The following is a 19,207-nucleotide window of genomic DNA, read 5'->3' as shown; positions in this document are numbered from 1 at the left end:
TAACAAAAGCAATGAAAAGCAAAGGTTAAAGTAAAAGAAACAGAACCAATGTGGAGTCAGAATTTGCTCTTCCCTGTTACAAAAGTCCTTTCGCCTTCCTTTACCTGGTACGAGATTCTCAGGCTTAAAAATAAACATATTCTTAGATGAGGCAGTTACTTGCCAAACACCTCCCTTGCCTTTGAGGCCTTGTGGATGAGCCCCTTCTCTCTGTAATTATCCTAATAAGACCCTGGGTCTCCTTCCCCTAAGGCAATGGTTCTCAACCGAGGGCAGTTCTACCACATCACTCCCACCAGTCCCTCCCCAACCCCCCACCCCCAGGGATATTTGGCAGTGTCTGGAGACATTTTTGCTTGTCACAACTGAGGTTACTACTGAGAGGCCAGGAATGCTTCTGAACATCCTATAATGCACAGGGAAGACCTCTCAACAAAGAATTAGCTGGCCCAAAATGCAGAGATTGAGAAACCCTGCCGAAGAGGGAACCAGACTTGGATTTTCTAGGAATCTTCATGGCATTCCCTGTCTGGCAAAGAAAAAAACCTTCCTTTTTAAAATAAATTTATTTATTTATTATTTATTTTTGGCTGTGTTGGGTCTTCGTTGCTGCTCGCTGGCTTTCTATAGTTGCAGCGATCAGGGGCTACTCTTCGCTGTGGTGTGTGGGCTTCTCATTGCGGTGGCTTCTCTTGTTGCCGAGCACGAGCTCTAGGCACTCAGGCTTCAGTAGTTGTGGCACGCGGGCTCAGTAGTTGTGGCACTCAAGCTCAGTAGTTGTGGCTCGCGGGCTCAGTAGTTGTGGCTCGCGGGCTCTAGAGTGCAGCATCAGTAGTTGTGGCCCACGGGCTTAGTTGCTCCACGGCACGTGGGATCTTCCTGGACCAGGGCTCGAACCAGGGCTTGTGTCCCCTGCATTGGCAGGCAGATTCTTAACCACTGCGCCACTAGGGAAGTCCCAAGAAAAAAACCTTATAATGTCTTTGGGAAGTGTGAAGTCAGATAGGAAGAGCAAGGTTGGGCAGGAGCAGGGGATGCTTCCCCTCAGAAGCATACTCTATTCTCTGGATCAGGTGAGCTATTTAGAAAGTGGTCTCCGGCTATTAATTTGCATTTAGAGACTGTCATACAAAGTGAAGTAACTCAGAAAGAGAAAAGCAAATATATATTAACACGTGTATGTGGAGTCTAGAAAAATGGTACAGATGAACCTGTTTGCAAGGCAGAAAAAGAGACACAGACATAAAGAACAAACGTATGGACACCAAGGCGGGGTGGAGAGGGGGGGAAAGGTGGGGGATGAACTGGGAGATTGGGATTGGCATATATACATTAATATGTATAAAACAGATAACTAGGGCTCCCCTGGTGGCGCAGTGGTTAAGAATCCGCCTGCCAATGCAGGGGACACGGGTTCAAGCCCTGGTCCAGGAAGATCCCACATGCCGCAGAGCAACTAAGCCCATGTGCCACAACTACTGAGCCTGTGCTCTAGAGCCCATGATCCACAACTACTGAGCTTGCGAGCCACAACTAATGAGCCCACGTGCCACAACTACTGAAGCCTGCGCACCTAGAGCCCATGCTCTGCAACAAGAGAAGCCACCACAATGAGAAGCCCGCGCACTGCAACGAAGAGTAGCCCCCACTTGCCGCAACTAGAGAAAGCCCGTGTGCAGCAACGAAGGCCCAACACAGCCAAAAATAAATAAATAAAATTAAAAAAAAAAACAAACAGATAACTAATGAGAACCTGCTGTATAGCACAGGGAAGTCTACTCAGTGCTCTGTGGTGACCTAAATGGGAAGGAAATCCAAAAAAGAGGAGATATATGTATATGTATAGCTGATTCACTTCACTGTACAGCAGAAACTAACAGAACATTGTAAAGCAACTATACCCCAATTTAAAAAAAAAATTTTTCGTTTAAGTGGAGTGAGTCTTCTCCTCAATTGGATAATCTCTTTTGCCCCCTGAGGGGTCCCAGCCTGAGGTTCCAGTAGCAGCCAGCCCTTAGCAGGCCTGGGGAGGAGACGACTTGAAGGTGTGCTGTGGTTGGTTCCTGGAAAAGCAGCAAGTCTGTGTCATGATACCTTTTGGGTCCTCATAGAGGGTCAGGGAGTCTACACAGTTTTCTTCTGTTGGATCACAAACAGGGAGGGTTGGTCTTTTGAGCAGAATTAAGAAAAGGTGATTCTTATCATGGTTTAACAAGAGCAAAGTAGAAATTGGAATGGGGCACATAGCTTTTAAAAGGTCTAGAAATCAACAAGTTCTGTTATTATACTTTTTTCATTCTGTTTAAAAATCTGTTTCTTAGAGAATGTCATTTATGTGCACGCAGCTTATGATGAAACCTTGTGATGCTGTAGTTAACCCTTATTTTTTGTTTTTAAAGTAGGCTCTTGTCACAGGTATATGCTGCTGTTATTGAGGCTGTTTTGGCTGCCATTGTATGTTATGCTAAAACTTCCAGTCTAACAAAGGTAATTTAAATACCGCATTTCTCTTTCCTTAGTAGTTATTTTAATGTGAAACTTTTTATCGATCTGTTTTTAATTTGAACACCTTATAGTACTTAATTTTGTGTGTGAACTTGGGCACCAAAGAGATGCCTTTAGTGTGCTGAGCTTGTCTTATGAATGACAGCTAATCAGCACTTCTTTGTAGATATCTGGTTGTGTTAAAAAAAAAAAATCATTCTGTAGTATATTGTTTTACTTAGTAGTTTTTTAAAAGGCTTTCAAAAGTTAAAAAATAAAAATATAGATTGTTCTGTGAATTTTAATAAAGTTAGATAAGTTTGTTTTGAGCTACATAGTTTGATTTCCTATAATTCTGTGTTTTAAAAAATTAACTGAAGATTAGAAATTCTGACTTGTCTTTCCTAGACAGGCACATGTGTTTCCTTTCTCTGACCGTTTACTTCCTTGCTGTTTTGTGGTTAACCTGCTGTGCTGAGTTGGATTCTATATCTGACCCAGTGACAGATGAGAACGAGTTGGCTTGATGCCTCCCAGTGCCAATAGGACCTTTCCTGAAGCAAACCGTTTGACATTGGAAAGGTTGTGTTGTAGATATCAAAGAGACTATCGCCTAGTCACCAGTTCCTTGTCCCTTCCCTCCTCACTGAACTTGATTCCCCCAGTACTTGGGATTTCTCAGCCCTTTAGCTGAAAGCTTATTCAAAACAGTAGGTTATTCTTCAGTATCAGTTCTGCACCTTTGTTTTTTAACTGATTTTTTATAACTTTAGTTATTTGAATGTGCTTAGCATCTGGGCAGAAACACTGAGGGCAGTGATCTCTCGAGGGGAGGAGAAAGCGCTTTTCCAGGCCTCACAATGGCACCGTCCCAGCTGGTTACAGGTCACCAGATCAGGTTCCAATGCCCACCTGCCTGAATGAAGTGTTTTCATGTGAACCCAGCCCGAAGAAAGCAGGCTCCTGTTTCCCCTAACAAGATGTTTTCACTTTAATCTATAGATGTATACAAAGTAGTCACTTAGAGGGGATGGGAAGTGTTCTCCTGGCCATATGTGAGAAGGGCCCTTCTAAGTGTATTCTTTCCTGCTGTGAAAGCTAATTGTCTCTGTTTCGTTACTGATTTTACAGGCCAAGGAGGTAGCTGAGCAGACCTTTGGATCTGGGTTAAATTCCTTTGAGTTGATGCAGTTTAAGGCAGCCCTACGGTAAGCAATAGCTGATATTGTCTATAAAAGCTTTTCTTTAATGTTTGTGTTTTAAAAACCCTTTTCTCCTTTGTATTTGATATTCTGTCTCCCCTTTGAGAAATGTTCCAGTAAATCAATAAGATATGTGAAGGAGAGTCACTCATGATCAGGGTTTTATTTGAGAGGCCAAGGAGCCAAGGATGGAGGAACTGTTTGAGAGTCAGACACACTGCCTGAGGCTGGAATGGGAGGCAGATCAGTATTAGAACTGTTCAGACAGTTCAGACCTCTGACAGACAGTTCAGAGGTTAGAAAGATGAAGCTGGGGGCATGAGTGGTGAGGTTTGTTAGGATTAGGGGCCCTGGGCACATGAAGATGGTCACTGCTTAGAAGAGAGTTGCCCTGGGCCTCATCTGCCTCTCAGATGGTAGAAACCCCTGAGCCTGGCCATGTCTCAGGGTCTAGAAGGTCTGGGAATTTGGCTTCCTGGCAGTCTTCCCATCACACATCTCCTGGCATATCACAGTGGATCTCTGTGTAGTCTTTGTCCATAGCTAAACCTTCTTGAACCCAGTCCACTCAACCTTCTGTCCCATATGAGGACGACTTGGTGTACGTTTTTGCGAAGGAGACAAAAGACACCAATATAAGAGAGTTTCTTTAAGGACACTTCTGGGATGTGCCCTGTGGTACCTCAGTTCCATACCCCACATTTTCTTACATCTGCAGCCCTGGGTAGTGAGAAGGAACATTTGGAAAACTAAGTTAGTTAATGATCTAACAAGAAGAATTCTATTGCTATAGCTCCAGGTGTGTAGGAAAGAGCCAGAACTCTTTGGTGCAAAGCTGTAGGCTTGCTTCAGGTTTCTTTTCCTTTCTTCTGGGTCTTCTGAATCTTGTAGCTCTGACCATGAGAGGGGAGGACTAGAGGAAATTTGGTCCCTTAAGGCTGTGTGCTGACCTGCACTGTCTGTTCCTGGCAGACCTGAGTTTAAGGAAGCTTCTTTGCTTTCCAGCTGTGTGACCTTGGGCAAGATAGGGAGCTCTCTGTGCATCTGTTTCATCATCTTCCTGCCCTGTAGAGTGATTGGGCAAGTGAATGGTAGCTGCTGTCTCAGTGGGTTCTCCTCTCTTACCATCGGCATGGCTGACAAAGTCATTCCATTCCTCCTGTCCTCAGGGCCTTGCCTAACCCACTCTGCCTTTCTAGGGCAGGCCACGCTCTCAATCCCATGGCCTCCTATGCATGGGGTGTACCACCCTGGCTGGAGGAAAGAACAAGGAGAGAATACATTCCAGGCAATAGGAGGAGAGTCTTCCAGGGCCAGTCCTCCACCCAAGAGCCCCACTTCCTTCTCTTCACATGGTCACTTCCCTCAAACTGCATGAAATTAGCAAATCTTCTCCCAAGAGGGACACGGGAAGTTAGCATATGACTGACCAGTACTTGTTAAGGCAAAAAAATTAAACTTAATTCAATTTAGAAACTTTCTTTTACAAAAAGAGTTGATGCCAAAAGGGTTTTCTGGTTATTCCTCAGTTCTGAAGTCCTGACCATGCCCATTATTACATAGCAGTTGACTGTGGGTAGCAGTCTGACTCCGAGCAGGGATGGCAGCTTGACTTCAAAGGTGGTGAAGAGGAGGAGGAGCAGGAGAATATGTCAAGCTGTGGGCCAGAGGCCTGGGGCAAGTAGAGGTTTACTCTCAATCTGTCATGGACAGCAGTCACATCGTTCTCTCCTGCTCTGTCCAAGAGTCAAGATAGCCCTGAGAATCTGCACAGAGGCAGGGCCATGACTGGAGTCAGACACTGACCCCATGTTTGCTGATGGCATGATACCCTAAGGCAGGTAAGGACGACACACACCTCACTGGTGGCTGTGAGAGAACAGCACAGGTGCACTGCAGTGGCAGGTGTCTGGGGAGGATGCCAACACAGTGGTCACAAAAGCAGACTGACTTTTGTTTTATTTTGTTTTGGGTCTACAGCTCCAAGATGACTTTTCATATACATGCTGTGAATAATCAGGGAAGGTAAGTATATGTTTATGGTGTGTCCTCACTGGGGGCAAGTTAGGAGCAAAAAGAAGAGCAGCTACCTTGTAACTGCTGGCATGGATGATCTTTTCACCCTTCTACACCTGGCAGTGGCATCACTCCAGGGCTGGGCTTGGAGGTGGCTGTGCTCAGATGAGACCCTTTGCCCTGAATGCTTCCCACTGAAAGACTAGGGTGGGTTGGGGGGTGGACCTAGTTCCCTCCAAGTGGAATTCTGCATACATGCAACCCAGTGTTTTGAAAATCCCTGAGAGAGATCTGAGTGTGAGTTGCTTCCAAGTTGAAAAAAAGAGAACACTGTAAATTTAATATATGTCTCTCCCATCAATTTCCTTTTGTAGACTTGTGCCTCTGGACAGTGAAGATAGCTTATACTTTGTGAAGACGGTAAGCAGAGCTGTTACAGGTCAGCTGGCAGGGAATGGCCTGTAGAGGACATCTACAAGGGGTGAGGTAGGAGTGGGTGGGAGTCTTAGGCAGCCCACCCCTTACCTGAGAAAACTAGTCTACTTTCAGGACTGTTCCAGCTGCAGTGGTGGTGAGCCTGTGCTTTCTGAGGGTGTCCAGCAGCTGTACAAGGCTTACCACATCCACACTCCCATGTCTAGGCGCCCCTTGGGTGCAGAGTCTTAGCTGGGGGGGGGTGGGGGTGGGGGGTGAGGGGGTGGGGGTGGTAGATACCTCTTCCTGAGATTAGAAAGGCTTCCTCCAAGTGACTGAGGTTTCTCTGACCTCACATGGAAGGCTATATGGGAGCTGATGACAAGCCTACCTCAACACAGACCAAGTTTTCAGTGGCTTCTCTGTGTTCCAAGGCCTGTGTTGATGCCCCTTTTTTTTTAAATAAATAAATTTATTTATTTATTTATTTATTTATGGCTGCATTGGGTCTTCGTTGCTGCGCGCGGGCTTTCTCTAGTTGGGACGAGCGGGGGCTGCTCTTCGTTGCGGTGCATGGGCTTCTCATTGCGGTGGCTTCTCTTGTTGTGGAGCACGGGCTCTAGGCACACAGGCTTCAGTAGTTGTGGCTCCTGGGCTCTAGAGCATAGACTCAGTAGTTGTGGCACACGGGCTTAGTTGCTCCGTGGCATGTGGGATCTTCCTGGCCCAGGGCTCGAACCCGTGTCCCTTACACTGGCAGGCAGATTCTTAACCACTGCCCCACCAGGGAAGTCCTTATGCCCTTATTTAACAGGCGCTTATGAAAGTAAAAACAAACTAACGTTAAAAAAAAAAAAAAAACGGGCCTGAGTCTCCTGTGAAGTGGGGTAGTGAGAGCAGAGCTTTCTGACCTACGTGCTGAAGGCAGAACTAATGGGCCAAGGAAATGGGTTTAGAGATGCAGAAATATTGGTCCCTGGGGTGAGCTGGCATGGTCCTGGGGAGCCAGGGTTTCTAAACCAGTTGCTCCCAGACACAACCAAATCCTCTATTTACCCCAGTGTATCCTGATATGAAGAAAATTGGCAAGCAATGCGTAAGAGGATGGTGGACATCCAGCCAAGATTCTGGTTGTAGTATATATGGGTACAAGTTGTACCTTCAGTCCATTCTGTGGCTACTGCCTGAACCTTAATTTCAGTGAGCTTTTGGTCATAGGGAACTGGGTGGGCAGGTGTGGATGACTTGGTGCAAATGCATGCCCACTGCCATCACCAGGGGACAAGCATAGTGTTATCTCATCTACAGAGAGTAGTACAACATGGGTAATTTTTTAAGGTTGTGAGTAGTTTCTGTGTTTATGATATACCTGCTCCCTGTCTCTGTCAGTATTTTGTGGTGATGTTCTTTTAGAACTAATGGAGACTTTTTTGTGACATTATTAAGACACTGGGAAATACTTTCTGATATTTAGGTAATAATACTTTGTCTCCTTGCTGGACTTTAGTTTCCCTGACTTCTCTTCTTAGACTCTTGTGCAGTGCTCTGGAAGATGCTTTGCACTGGAGTAGGTGATTAGCAGTCCGGTAGAATCATACTACTGTGTTAAGTACACACTCAGCAGCAGCTAATGAAATAGGAAAGAAAAGATAGGATGTTGGTGCTTTCTGTCCAAATCCTATCCTCCCTTCCGGGCAGAGATGAAGTTCTGCCTCCTCCTCCAAGCCTACCCTACTGATTTCTCCCTATAAGTACTGTATTCCTATAGGAATACATAATTAGGGAGTAAATTACATAAATTAGGGAGTAATTCTATAGTAATGTGTCACACGATGACTTCTATGTAAGAATGCTCTTGTCGGGCTTCCCTGGTGGCGCAGTGGTTGAGAATCTGCCTGCTAATGCAGGGGACACGGGTTCGAGCCCTGGTCTGGGAAGATCCCACATGCTGCGGAGCAACTAAGCCCGTGAGCCACAACTACTGAGCCTGCGCGTCTGGAGTCTGTGCTCCGCAACAAGAGAGGCCGCGACAGTGAGAGGCCCGCGCACTGCGATGAAGAGTGGCCCCCGCTCGCTGCAACTAGAGACAGCCCTTGCACAGAAACGAAGACCCAACACAGCCAAAAATAAATAAATAAATAAATAAATAATTAAAAAAAAAAAAAGAATGCTCTTGTCTCCCCAGCTATACATTATAGGTTTCCTGAAGATAGGAAACATGCTTCATATTTTTTCTCTCCCCATGCCACATGTGGGAAGTACATAGCAAGTGTCTAAAAAATACTACATGTATTCTTTTTAATGTTCTCTCTCCCCTTCCTCAACACCAGAGGCCAGATAGGGAAGTGGGGGATTAGGAAACCACAGGATTTGTCTTCCTAATTGATTTGGGAACCTAACTGATCATTGTCACTTAAGAGGAACCATGTAGCCCAGGAAGGTTCTGTGTCTTCAGATACTCAAAATTCTTTGAAACAAATTTAGATAAACCTTCCAGTTGTCATGCCTAATCAGAAAGTTAACTGAAATATAAAGCCTATCTGTCACTTTTGTACATTCCTTTATCACGACAACATGGATGATTAAGGACTTTAACTATGGTTTTTTTCCTTTCAACTCTTCTGCCATCTTTTTTTTTCTTTTTTATAAATTTATTTATTTTTTATTTCTTTCTTTTTGGCTGCGTTGGGTCTTCAGTGCTGCTTTCTCTAGTTACGAAGAGCGGGGGCTACTCTTCATTGTGGTGCATGGGCTTCTCATTGCAGTGGCTTCTCTTGTTGCAGAGCTCAGGCTCTAGGCGCGCAGGCTTCAGTAGCTGTTGCGCATGGGCTTAGTTGCTCCGTGGCATGTGGGATCTTCCCAGACCAGGGATTGAACCCGTGTCCCCTGCATTTGCAGGCAGATTCTTAACCACTGCACCACCAGGGAAGTTCCCCTGCCATCTATTTTTATTTGAGAATCTAGCAGTCCCTTCAAGAGGCCTAGGTCTTTTATTTCTGTACTGAGGATAGAGCAGGGATCCCATATGAGGACAACAAGGTGTGAAAATGAGCTCTGGCTTTAGGAGCTCTGTACCTGGCCATTCAGCATCGTCAGGCCAGGAAGGGCAGGGACCTGGGAGTGCTCATTGTGCAGCTTATCCTATGTCCTTCACCAGATCTTCATGGTCATCTCAAACTCTCACTCTGGCTTGTACCAATTTCTGCATTTCCTCTGCTAGATTCATCTCAGAATTATTCTATTTTCACTGGTTTTTAACTAAATTATAGCCTTCTTACCAGCCATTCAGGAGCTTTCTCTGAGTTGCTCTAGTTTTTTTCTGGCCTACTGAAGCCTCTATTTTTATTTGTCTTGGCCATTAAAGCTCAAACAGCTTTCTTTTAATTTTTTGGTACTGAAAGGAGCATTTGCATGTTTTGACAGGTACCCAGAAATATCCATGAAGACATGTATCCCCCTTTCCAGATTTGTTCAGAACTCGAGCCCAAACCAAAGAAGGAGTGGATGAGCATGTGGACACAGTGGGATGTGACACTGGTCATGGTTAAGAAGGAAGGCTGTTGCATTGCCTTTTAGGGAAGATAAGCAATTTGAGGGAATTTACAGAAACATAAAGATATTCTTCATCTAGCCCACGTGTGCCTCTGACCAAGGAGCAAGAAGCCTGGGTGATCCTGAAGTCATCTCCCAGTTTGAGATGTATTTCAAAATATACTTGAGTTTTCCTTAGAAATTCTCCAGTATTCTTTTGCCATGTGCCTTAGTATTTTGTGGTCTGTTTCTTATGGATCTGTCCTTGTATGTTTAGGACTGACAACTGGACTAACTCTGGTTACTTATTTGATACAGGCTTGTATGACCATCTATGACATTCCTGACTTGCTGGGAGGAAGTGGGTGCTTAGGATCTGTGGTCTTCTCAGAATCATTTTTGACATCTCAGATCTTGGTTAAAGAAAAGGGTAAGTGTATGTCGTCTTTGGAAGGCAAAACTTGAACTTGTTTATATGTATATATATATTTTTGGCAAAATAAACCATAAACTAAATCAAAAGACCAGCAACAAACTGGTGAAAATATTAGAATACTTAAAATAAACAAAGGGTATATATCCTAATTTATGAAGAGCTTTTATAAATTGATAAGAAAAAGACATACCCCATGGTAAATGGGCAAAAAATATGAGCAGGCAGTTTACCAGAGTGGAAAACAAAAAAATTTTTTTAATATTTTAAAAATATATATTTTTTAATGTTTATACATACACAGACACACATGATTGACCCCTGAACACAGGTTTAAACTACACAGGTCCACGTATACACACATTTTTTTCAGTAGGTACATACTACAGAACTACATGTTCCATGGTTGGTTGAATCCGTGGATGTGGAACTGTGGATACAGAGGGCTGACTGTAAAGTTACACATGGATTTTCAATTGTGCAGAGGATCAGTACCCCTAGCCCTCACATTGTTCAAGGGTCCACTGTATGTGTATGTATATATATATATGAATATGTACAGCCTTACTAGTAGGAAAAAAGCAATTTGAAATAATAATTAGATCTGGTTTTTTTACCCATTATGTTAGCAAAAAATTCTAGAGAATGATAATATCCAGTGCTAGTAGGATGAGCTTGATAATGTTGTGTTTGGTTTTTAATATATACATCTGTACTACCTTGACAAAAATTAAAAGTATAGATAAAATGGACTCTTTATTTAAATATGTATTTCTATTTGGCATAAAAAGAATAGAGTTAATGACATGGGGAAGCCTTTCTCCATCACCTCATTAGACTCCCTGTACCCAGATGAGTAAGTTTTCATTTTCTGAAGGCCTCAGACTCTGTATACTAGTAAGAGGAGCCCTCACTCCTGAGAAGGGAAGTAGTCTGGGGCCTGCACGGTGGGCTCTGGTGGTGGGCAGTAACCGGCATATCTGTGGTCTTCCTGCAGATGGCACTGTTACCACAGAAACCAGCTTCATAATCCTGACAGCTGCCATACCCAGATTCTGCTCCTGGCTGGTTAGTGTCATTCATCAGGTGAAAGTGGACATAAACGTGGAGAAACTGGGGAGAACGTTTAAGGAAGAGCCTCTTCATTGGGTCCTGGTGGGATGTCAGATCCTTACCTAGCCACTTTTCAGGAATAGAAGTTTTTATCTCTGCTCTTTTTCTTCATACAGACGAATCTAGTTTCTTTAACTTTGTTATAATCTTGGAAAAGTTCCAAAAGAAAGGAACTCAATTATCTGGGTCCCTGTTAAATTGTGAAAGGAAGAAATTAACACCCTCATTTTACAGATGAGGAGACTAAGGTTTAGAAATTGACCAACCTGTCCAAGGTCACACAGAAAGTGAGAAGTGGATCATGTGCTCGCTTTTCTGGTCAGAATAGTTGCTGCTGAATTTTTACAGCCACGTCTCTACATGTGGAATGGTCCCATCTTCATCTGTGGGACTTGGTCTGAAACTCTGGTGCCTTGGGACACAGATAATATGACAGCAGTGAGTCTAGTAATGGTCTAAGTACCTATTTCAGAATCTGTTTATATTCTGTTTCTACAATCCTGACATGAATAGAGAAGAGCAAGAGTCATCCTCTAATGTGAACATGTTTAAATGAGAACACATTCAAAATACTTTAAAATGTTCTCTTTCCTTCATCCCTAAAAATAGTTTTCTCCGAAGTGAAATGTAAGTGGAGACTAACATATCCTCTCCACATATCGTAGGGTCATTTAGCTGGACTTCAGGTCCCCATGAGAGAGCCCATCATGGCCTGGTGCTCTGAGCTTTGTGACCAGCAGCCAGCTCTGCCAGCCATCAGGGCCTGAGAACACTGGATTTGGTGGAGGGACTGCTCTCTTAGAAATATGTGAACACAAGGGAGACCTAGCAGAGTTTTGCCCTTGAAGTAGTAAACTGAAAATCTGCACTCCTTTTGGACACAGGTAGAAGATATTGAAGCAAAATTTTCTGAGAAAACCCAGCAATCGGTTATGGTAAGCAGCCTTCTTATTCTTAATGTTAACATCATATCAAAATGAAATGTAAACAATTTATAAAAACAACTTAAAATATTTCCTCTTACTGCTAATCTAAAGGTTCTGTACCTTCTTGTCTCAATTCCTTTTTGTATTCTTCCCCTTCCCAGCAGAGCTCTAGAAATAACCATGTATGGGGTACAAACTAGAGGGATTCTTTCTGCCACTTAAACCTTTAGATGTTTTTTCAAAATCTCCCAGTACTTTTAAAAGCAGATCTCAGGGACTTCCCTGGCTGTCCAGTGGTTAAGACTTCCCACTTCCAGTGCAGGGGATGCGGGTTCAATCCCTGGTCGGGGAACTAAGATCCCACATGCCGCGTGGTGCGGCATAAATAAATTACATACATACATACATACATACATACATGCAGATCTCAAATTGGCCTAGACATGTAGAGCTAAGAGGTCAAGGCTTTAGGCCAAGGAGAAGCTGCCTCTTTTATCAGAGGATATAAATCTATGGGAACATGAACAAGCATTGCAGACCATGGTGCCTAGACTCAGAGAGGACCTTAACATTCTTTTTCTCAGCACGAGTCACGAATACCAGTAACATGGCAAAGAGCCAAGCAGTGCCAAAGGCCATGAAAGAAGTTGGGTAAATCTGAGGCTGACTTAGCAGCCTCTGTAGACAGACTAACTTGGGCAGGACTTTTGATTCTCTGAATGTTTATGCTGTAAATCACCTGCTCTTTATGTTTGTTTTTTAAAGGGAGATGAGTGTTTCCTGGGCACTTTTCTAACTAGAGGAGAAGGGGCGTATCTTTATTCTAGTAATCCACAGTCTTGGCCTGAGGAAGGTGAGCGGCTCTGACTTTTCTGTTTTTGACTCTGTCTGGGTACCTCTTTCACAGGTTTCAACATGAGTGTTGTAATTAATAATACATCTGATATCTGAAAAAACTTGTTGGTGTAGAAGTGTTTTCTTACAGCTTTTCTCTTTTGATCTGTCCATTATCCAGATGAGGAAACTTGTGCTAGAAAGGACTGGTGCCACAACTGCACCTGGTTCTCTTGCTGCTGCCTGAGGATTGCTCTCAGAATGGGCTAGAGCAGCAACATGTCCAGAAATAGGTTCTGTTGGGCCAAAACAAAACCTGGGTTAGTTTTTTACTGCTGTGTAGCAAATTACCACAAATTCGGTAGCTTAAAACAACATGCATTTATTTTCTCACAGTTCTGTGGTCAGAAGTCCAGGAAGGCTTTGCTGGATTCATGTTTAGGGTTTCATAAGACTGAAGTCAAGGCATTAACCAGGCTTATATCTGGAGGCTCTGGGAAAGAACCTGCTCCCAAGCTCATACAGGTTGTTTGCAGAGTGCATTTCCTTCAGACTGTAGGACTGAGGGGCCTCTTTCATTGCTGGCTATCAACTGGGACCACTCTTAGCTCCTCCTCCCAGGAGTCCTTGCCCTGTGACCCCCTCCATCTCAGCAACAAAGAACCTTAATTGTGTTGAATCTCTTTCACACTTCTAATCTCTCTGAACTCCTCTTCTACCAGGCAGAGAAAAGTCTGCTTATAAAGGGCTCATGTGATTAGAGGAGGCCCAATCAAATAACCTCCCTTTTGCCATATAATATTACATGAATACAGGAGTAACCTAAGAGGATGAAGATCATGGGGGCTGTTTTAAATTTCTGCCTATCACAGTGTGCCCTCTGGGCCCCACGATTCTCACATGCAAGATATAATCACCCCCACCCAAGAGCCTCATTCCATTATGGTAACAATTCAGAGTCTTAAATCTCACCAACTGAAAAATCCATAATCTCATCATCAAGATTGTTTAAATCAGCTGTAGGTGAGGCTCTGGAGCTAATTCATAAAGTACAGGTCCTGAACACAATTCCTTTCCATCTGTAGGCCTGTGAAATTAGAGGCAAGTTATCTCCCCCAGCCCTCGCAACATACAAGGTAGGACTGGCATAGGATAACAGTTATAGACATTCATATTAAAAAGGGGGGGGGCTTCCCTGGTGGCGCAGTGGTTGAGAGTCTGCCTGCCAATTCAGGGGACATGGGTTCGAGCCCTGGTCTGGGAAGATCCCACATGCCGCAGAGCAACAAAGCCCGTGAGCCACAACTACTGTGCCTGTGCGTCTGGAGCCTGTGCTCCGCAACAAGAGAGGCCGCGACAGTGAGAGGCCTGCGCACAGAAACGAAGACCCAGCACAGCCAAAAATAAATTAATTAGTTAATTAATTTAAAAAAAAGGTGGGGGGGAATGAAAGGTAAAAAGGAGTCCCAACCCCAAGGCAGCTTTGAAATTCAGCTAGACAAACTCCAGTTCCAAGATTAGGTTTCAAGGCCTAGGAATAGTCCTCCATGGCCCTTAGTTCTGCCCCCTGGGCTCTTGGTTCTACCCTCTAAACTCTTAGTTTTGCCCTCTAGGCTCATGACTCTGCCCTCTTGTCTGTGGCTATACCTCTGTCGTCCTTCCTTTTCATGAAGGTGGCACTTTGTAGCTGACTAGTTTTATCAGCCTGCTTCTTGCCGCTAGAATTTTGGGGGTCCAACAGTCTCCTTTCATTTTTCTATTCTCTGTATCCCTTTCAGTCCAAGCTGGCAGTGTTTCTGCTGATGTAAAATTCTCAAGAACTGTGTTGGTCTTAACATGGATTTCCTGGGGATTCATTCCATGCTCCTTTTTGGTTTCCTCAAAATAATGTTTTCTTATGAGTCCTGTTCTTTCCCTGTTAGATAAGCCTTTTTTGTGGAAGAGGAGTTGTGACTTACTCCACAAATTCCTCATCCTTTACTAAGCAAATTCCCTCTCTGGATAATTTGTTCTTCCTGAAAATATTCTCTTCAGTGACAAGTTGCTCTCCATGTTCTCATATCACTGGTTAAACTTGGCTCCTCTGTTGTCATAGAAGATAAAGCACAAGGAGTCCTGGTTTTCAATCCACAAAATGCCAGGTAGCATTTTTTATCATGCTGTGCCCCCTGCATTTCTGCCTCTCCAGATCCTGGTGCAAAAAACCAGGAAGTTAGGAACATTTGCTAAAGACAGGAGAGTGTGTGACAATACTCCCAGCCTTGAGGCAAAGCTGCGTAACGTTTTAAAATCAGCTTGTAGACACAACACAGAGGTGGTTGTGCTGTGTCATAGTTGAGCCAGTTATAATATTTAGCAAGGATATTTGCCAAAATTAGTTTGCACCTTCTTAGCAAAAGTCCTTGTTAGAAAAATAATCTTACACTGTATTGAGTTATCCAGCAAGATTCAGTGTATCCTGAGGTCTCTACACACGAATAAAGCCAGGAATTTCTGGGGCCTTGTTAGTCACACACTTGAGAGCTTAGATTTCACACTTTCTTAGTTCCTGAGGAAAATGTAGTTTGAATTTAGGAGATGGTTTTCTGAGGCAGGAAATTTCAATAGAGCAGAGAATTTAAATAGGAGTATCCTCTGGCTGTGTATTAAGCATTAGGGCTCAGGTCAGTTTTATAGGGCTTGAAGTTTATACCACTTCAGGGCTCTCTTAAGGAAAAATAGTACATACAGAAGGGTCAGGTCTCTTCTCTGGGCCTTGAAAAAGGGGCTTGAGCAGGTGAGGGGTCCTGAAGCTTAAATGTCATTTGGGTCTAGGTAAATCTGCCTGGAGTTGAGACTGACATTTATATGTTCCCATCCTCTGAAGGCATTTAAAGAGCTCATCAGCATGCATTATCTTGATTGATCTTCGTATCTTGAGCCCCATAGAAGGTGAAAAATGGGTCTGAGGTTATAGTACAAGTTAGTGGTGACATTTGGGGGGGTGGTCCAGGTCTTTTGATTTTTGGTCTAGGGATGGCCCAGTGAACTACTTATGGGCAAAAAGAATAGTACTTCCTTTACCTTGAAATGTTTCCAGCTCTGGTATCTTTTCCCTTTCCCAGTTAGTGACTTCTGCTATCAAAAGACTTTTTGTTATGCAGCTTCCTTTTCATTCATTTCCTTTATATGCCCTTTTCTTCCCTACCCTGCTGACCTTGGTCAGGCAGGCTGCCCAGTACCTAATCCTTAGGAGCCTGCTTTAGAGTTTTACCACATATGCCTATATCCCTAAACAATGTCTTATTTTTGAATTTAATACAAATTAGGATTATACTCTATCGTGTTCTTCTGGGACTTGTTTTTTTCGCTCACTGTTCTGGTCCTAAGATTCATCCAGATTATTGTGTGTAGCCTTATAGCTCATTCATTTTTGTGGTTCCATAGGATTGCTTTGTATGAAAATATGCTGTTTATTCTTTTGACTCTTGATGGCCATTTGGGTTGTTTATAGTTTTTTGCTATTGCAGACAGTGCTCTCATGAGCAATCTTGTACATGTCTCTTGGTGCACCTGGCACCAGGACAGTGCCTTACAACACATCTTTCTTGTGGTATGTAAAGACATAGTTGTCATCTATGGTCTCAATCCTCTGATTTTCCTGTTACATTTCTGTCTGGTTGTACCAGCCAGCATTGAGATCTCTGGTATGTTGGTCTTCTCTGAATGTTTGCCACTTTGTTTTTGTTGTTGTTGTTTAATATTTATTTTTTTATTTTTTTGGTTGTACCAGGTCTTAATTGCGGCAGGCGGGCTCCTCAGTTGCAGCTCACCGGCTCCTTAGTTGTTGCATATGAACTCTTAGTTGCGACATGCATGTGGGATCTAGTTCCCTGACCAGGGATCGAACCTGGGCCCCCTGCATTGGGAGCGCAGAGTCTTACCCACCACACCACCAGGGAAGTCCCATGTTTGCCACTTGGATTGCTTTGGTTTTTGATATCTCTATGTATGGAATTTTCTGTGCTTTGCCCCCAAATAAAGTCAGCCACTCCAGCAGGCCAGCCTCTCTCCTTCATAAGACTTCTGCACCACAGAGCTGGAGGGGAGGTAATGTGAATAGCCCCAAGCTAAAATACCATAGATTTCCACTGTTCTTACCAAGCTTCAGTAGAATTCCTTAAATGCTTCTCAGTTTTGTTGTATAACTTTGGTCCGTTTCCAGAGTCCTTAACTAGTTGTTTTTGACAGTCCAGTTTTATGGCTGCTTCCTGGGGAGAGAATTTTCCAGACTCCTCACAGCCATTTCAGAAGTCCCAACCCTGAGGCTTTTGAAAGATATTTTCACTTGGTAAAGAATTGTAGGTTGACCATTTCTTTCTGTGCTTCAAAGATGTTGCTCCACTCCACTGTCTTCTTGCTAACATTATTTCTGAGCAGAAATCTACTGTCATTCTTATCTTTGTTCCTTTCTATATAAGGTGTCTTTTATTACCAGCTGCTTTTAAGATTTTCTTTCTTTTTATCACAGATTTTAAGCAATCTGATCTTTATGTGACTGGTGTGGTTTTCTTCATGTTGCTTATGCTTGAGATTCATTTAGTTTCTTGAATTGATGGATTTAGAGTTTTCCTCAAATTTGGAAATTTTTTGGCCATTATTTCTTCAGTTTTTCCCCTCTCCTTCAAGGATTCCAATTACATACATTTGGCTGCCTAAAGTTGTCCCACAGCTCCCTGATGCTCTGTACAATTATTTTTAGTCTTTTTTCTCTTTGTGTTTTATTTTGCATAGTTTCTACATATTCTGATTTACTAATCTTTTGTTCTGCATCGTTGTTACGAGTTTGTTAAATTAACATTTGTTAAACGGAACACAGGCTGCTGGATGGTGAGCCAGGTTCAACAAAAGACCACGAAAGAAATTGAAATAAAGAAGTTTATTACTCACAGGTCCAGGAGGAAGTACATGGCATGCCTTGAGGGGCTACACGGAGGTGCGGGGGGCAGGGGGCGGTGGTCAAGGCAAGGTGCAGGCTGGACCTGGGTACATGCCTTTATTAAGGTCTGTGGGTTGGAGTGCTTTGGGATTCCTTAGCCTTTTGGCTAAAGCCAAACTGGTCAATTCAAACCAAAAAGAGTGGGGTTTTGGTAAGCTCCATGGAGGTCTTATATAAGGGGCACACAAGGGGAAGGCACTAAGGAGGCAGGGGAGACTGTTGATGACAAGGGCTGCTGGGAAAGTCATATCAGGAACTTACATTTGCTTGTGACTCTGCAGGCTGTTGTCTAGGGCATGTGCTCCCATGAGGGGGCTAGTGTCAGTTTAAGGCCTGTGCAGCCCGCTTGGCCAAACAAAATGGATGCTGAGGCAGCAGTACCACGGAGTAGCTAAGCTCTCAACAGTTGTCATGTCATTAGTCTTATCCAGTGTTTTTTTCTTCTCAGAAATTGTATTTTTCATCTCTAGAAGTTCAATTTAGACATTTTTTACATCTTTCACGTCTCAGGTTAACATGGTTCAGTCTTTCCTCTAGCCGCGAACATAGGGAATACAGTGATAATAACTGCTCTATTTCTCTTCTACTCTTATCATCTGGGCCTTTCTTTTAAGCTTTGTTAGGCAGGAAGCAGAGCAGCATTTAGTTTAGGACTAATTTTACCCCGGTAATGAGGCAAAATCATCTTGAGAACTCTACCTGCCATCCCTATGAAGTATGAGGTTTTCCACTGTGGCTGGTGCGAATGGGCAGAATATCTGGTGCAAGGTATGAATTGATGTTCATTGTTTTACATGGGAATATCCATTTTTTCCAGCACCATTTGTTGAAAAGACTCTCCTTTCTACTTTGAATTGTCTTTGCACCTTTGTTGAATATCAGTTGACCATATATCTACTATTTCCTACAAGCCTCAGTGAATGGTTGGCCCTCAGGCAGCACCTTCATTATCCCTGTAACAATTTACAGATTCCAGAGTATTTTTTCCATCAGGCAGAGATTTTTTAGCAGTGAGGAGCAGAGATGCTGGTACCATTGACACATAAAGTCTGAGAACTCTGGTGACCAAGCTGAGTTTCACCTTCCTGTGATGGGAAGGCCCAGGCAGTGGCCATCTGCTTCATTCTGCACCCTCTCATGTGTTCCCTTGTGCTGATATGAAACTGTTGAGGGACACTTTAAAAGAGAAAGTTCTCTGCAGCACTGAGCATGAATGAATTATATAGCATATACCTACAACATACATATTACCCACAGTTGCATGTTACCTACAGCA

General features: G+C 43.5%; 1 protein-coding gene across 5 annotated transcripts in view; it reads left to right on the top strand.

The window, feature by feature from the left end:
* Nucleotides 1-19,207, top strand: part of DNAAF9 (dynein axonemal assembly factor 9) — a 147,978-nt gene that overhangs the window by 73,738 nt on the left and 55,033 nt on the right. For 4 of the 5 annotated variants that reach the window (XM_061208327.1, XM_061208328.1, XM_061208324.1 and 1 more), the window contains 8 exons: nucleotides 2,400-2,487; nucleotides 3,616-3,692; nucleotides 5,667-5,711; nucleotides 6,077-6,122; nucleotides 9,966-10,077; nucleotides 11,078-11,148; nucleotides 12,078-12,128; nucleotides 12,885-12,972. In XM_061208327.1, the coding sequence (XP_061064310.1) occupies nucleotides 2,400-2,487; nucleotides 3,616-3,692; nucleotides 5,667-5,711; nucleotides 6,077-6,122; nucleotides 9,966-10,077; nucleotides 11,078-11,148; nucleotides 12,078-12,128; nucleotides 12,885-12,972 (578 nt within the window). The remainder of the gene's footprint in view (nucleotides 1-2,399; nucleotides 2,488-3,615; nucleotides 3,693-5,666; nucleotides 5,712-6,076; nucleotides 6,123-9,965; nucleotides 10,078-11,077; nucleotides 11,149-12,077; nucleotides 12,129-12,884; nucleotides 12,973-19,207) is intronic. The other variant, XM_061208325.1, reaches the window with a different exon arrangement.

The sequence above is a fragment of the Eubalaena glacialis genome, chromosome 13 (assembly GCF_028564815.1).
Source record: "Eubalaena glacialis isolate mEubGla1 chromosome 13, mEubGla1.1.hap2.+ XY, whole genome shotgun sequence".
Classification (NCBI taxonomy): Eukaryota; Metazoa; Chordata; class Mammalia; order Artiodactyla; family Balaenidae; genus Eubalaena; species Eubalaena glacialis.
This window is presented reverse-complemented; position numbering and strand designations above follow the sequence as displayed.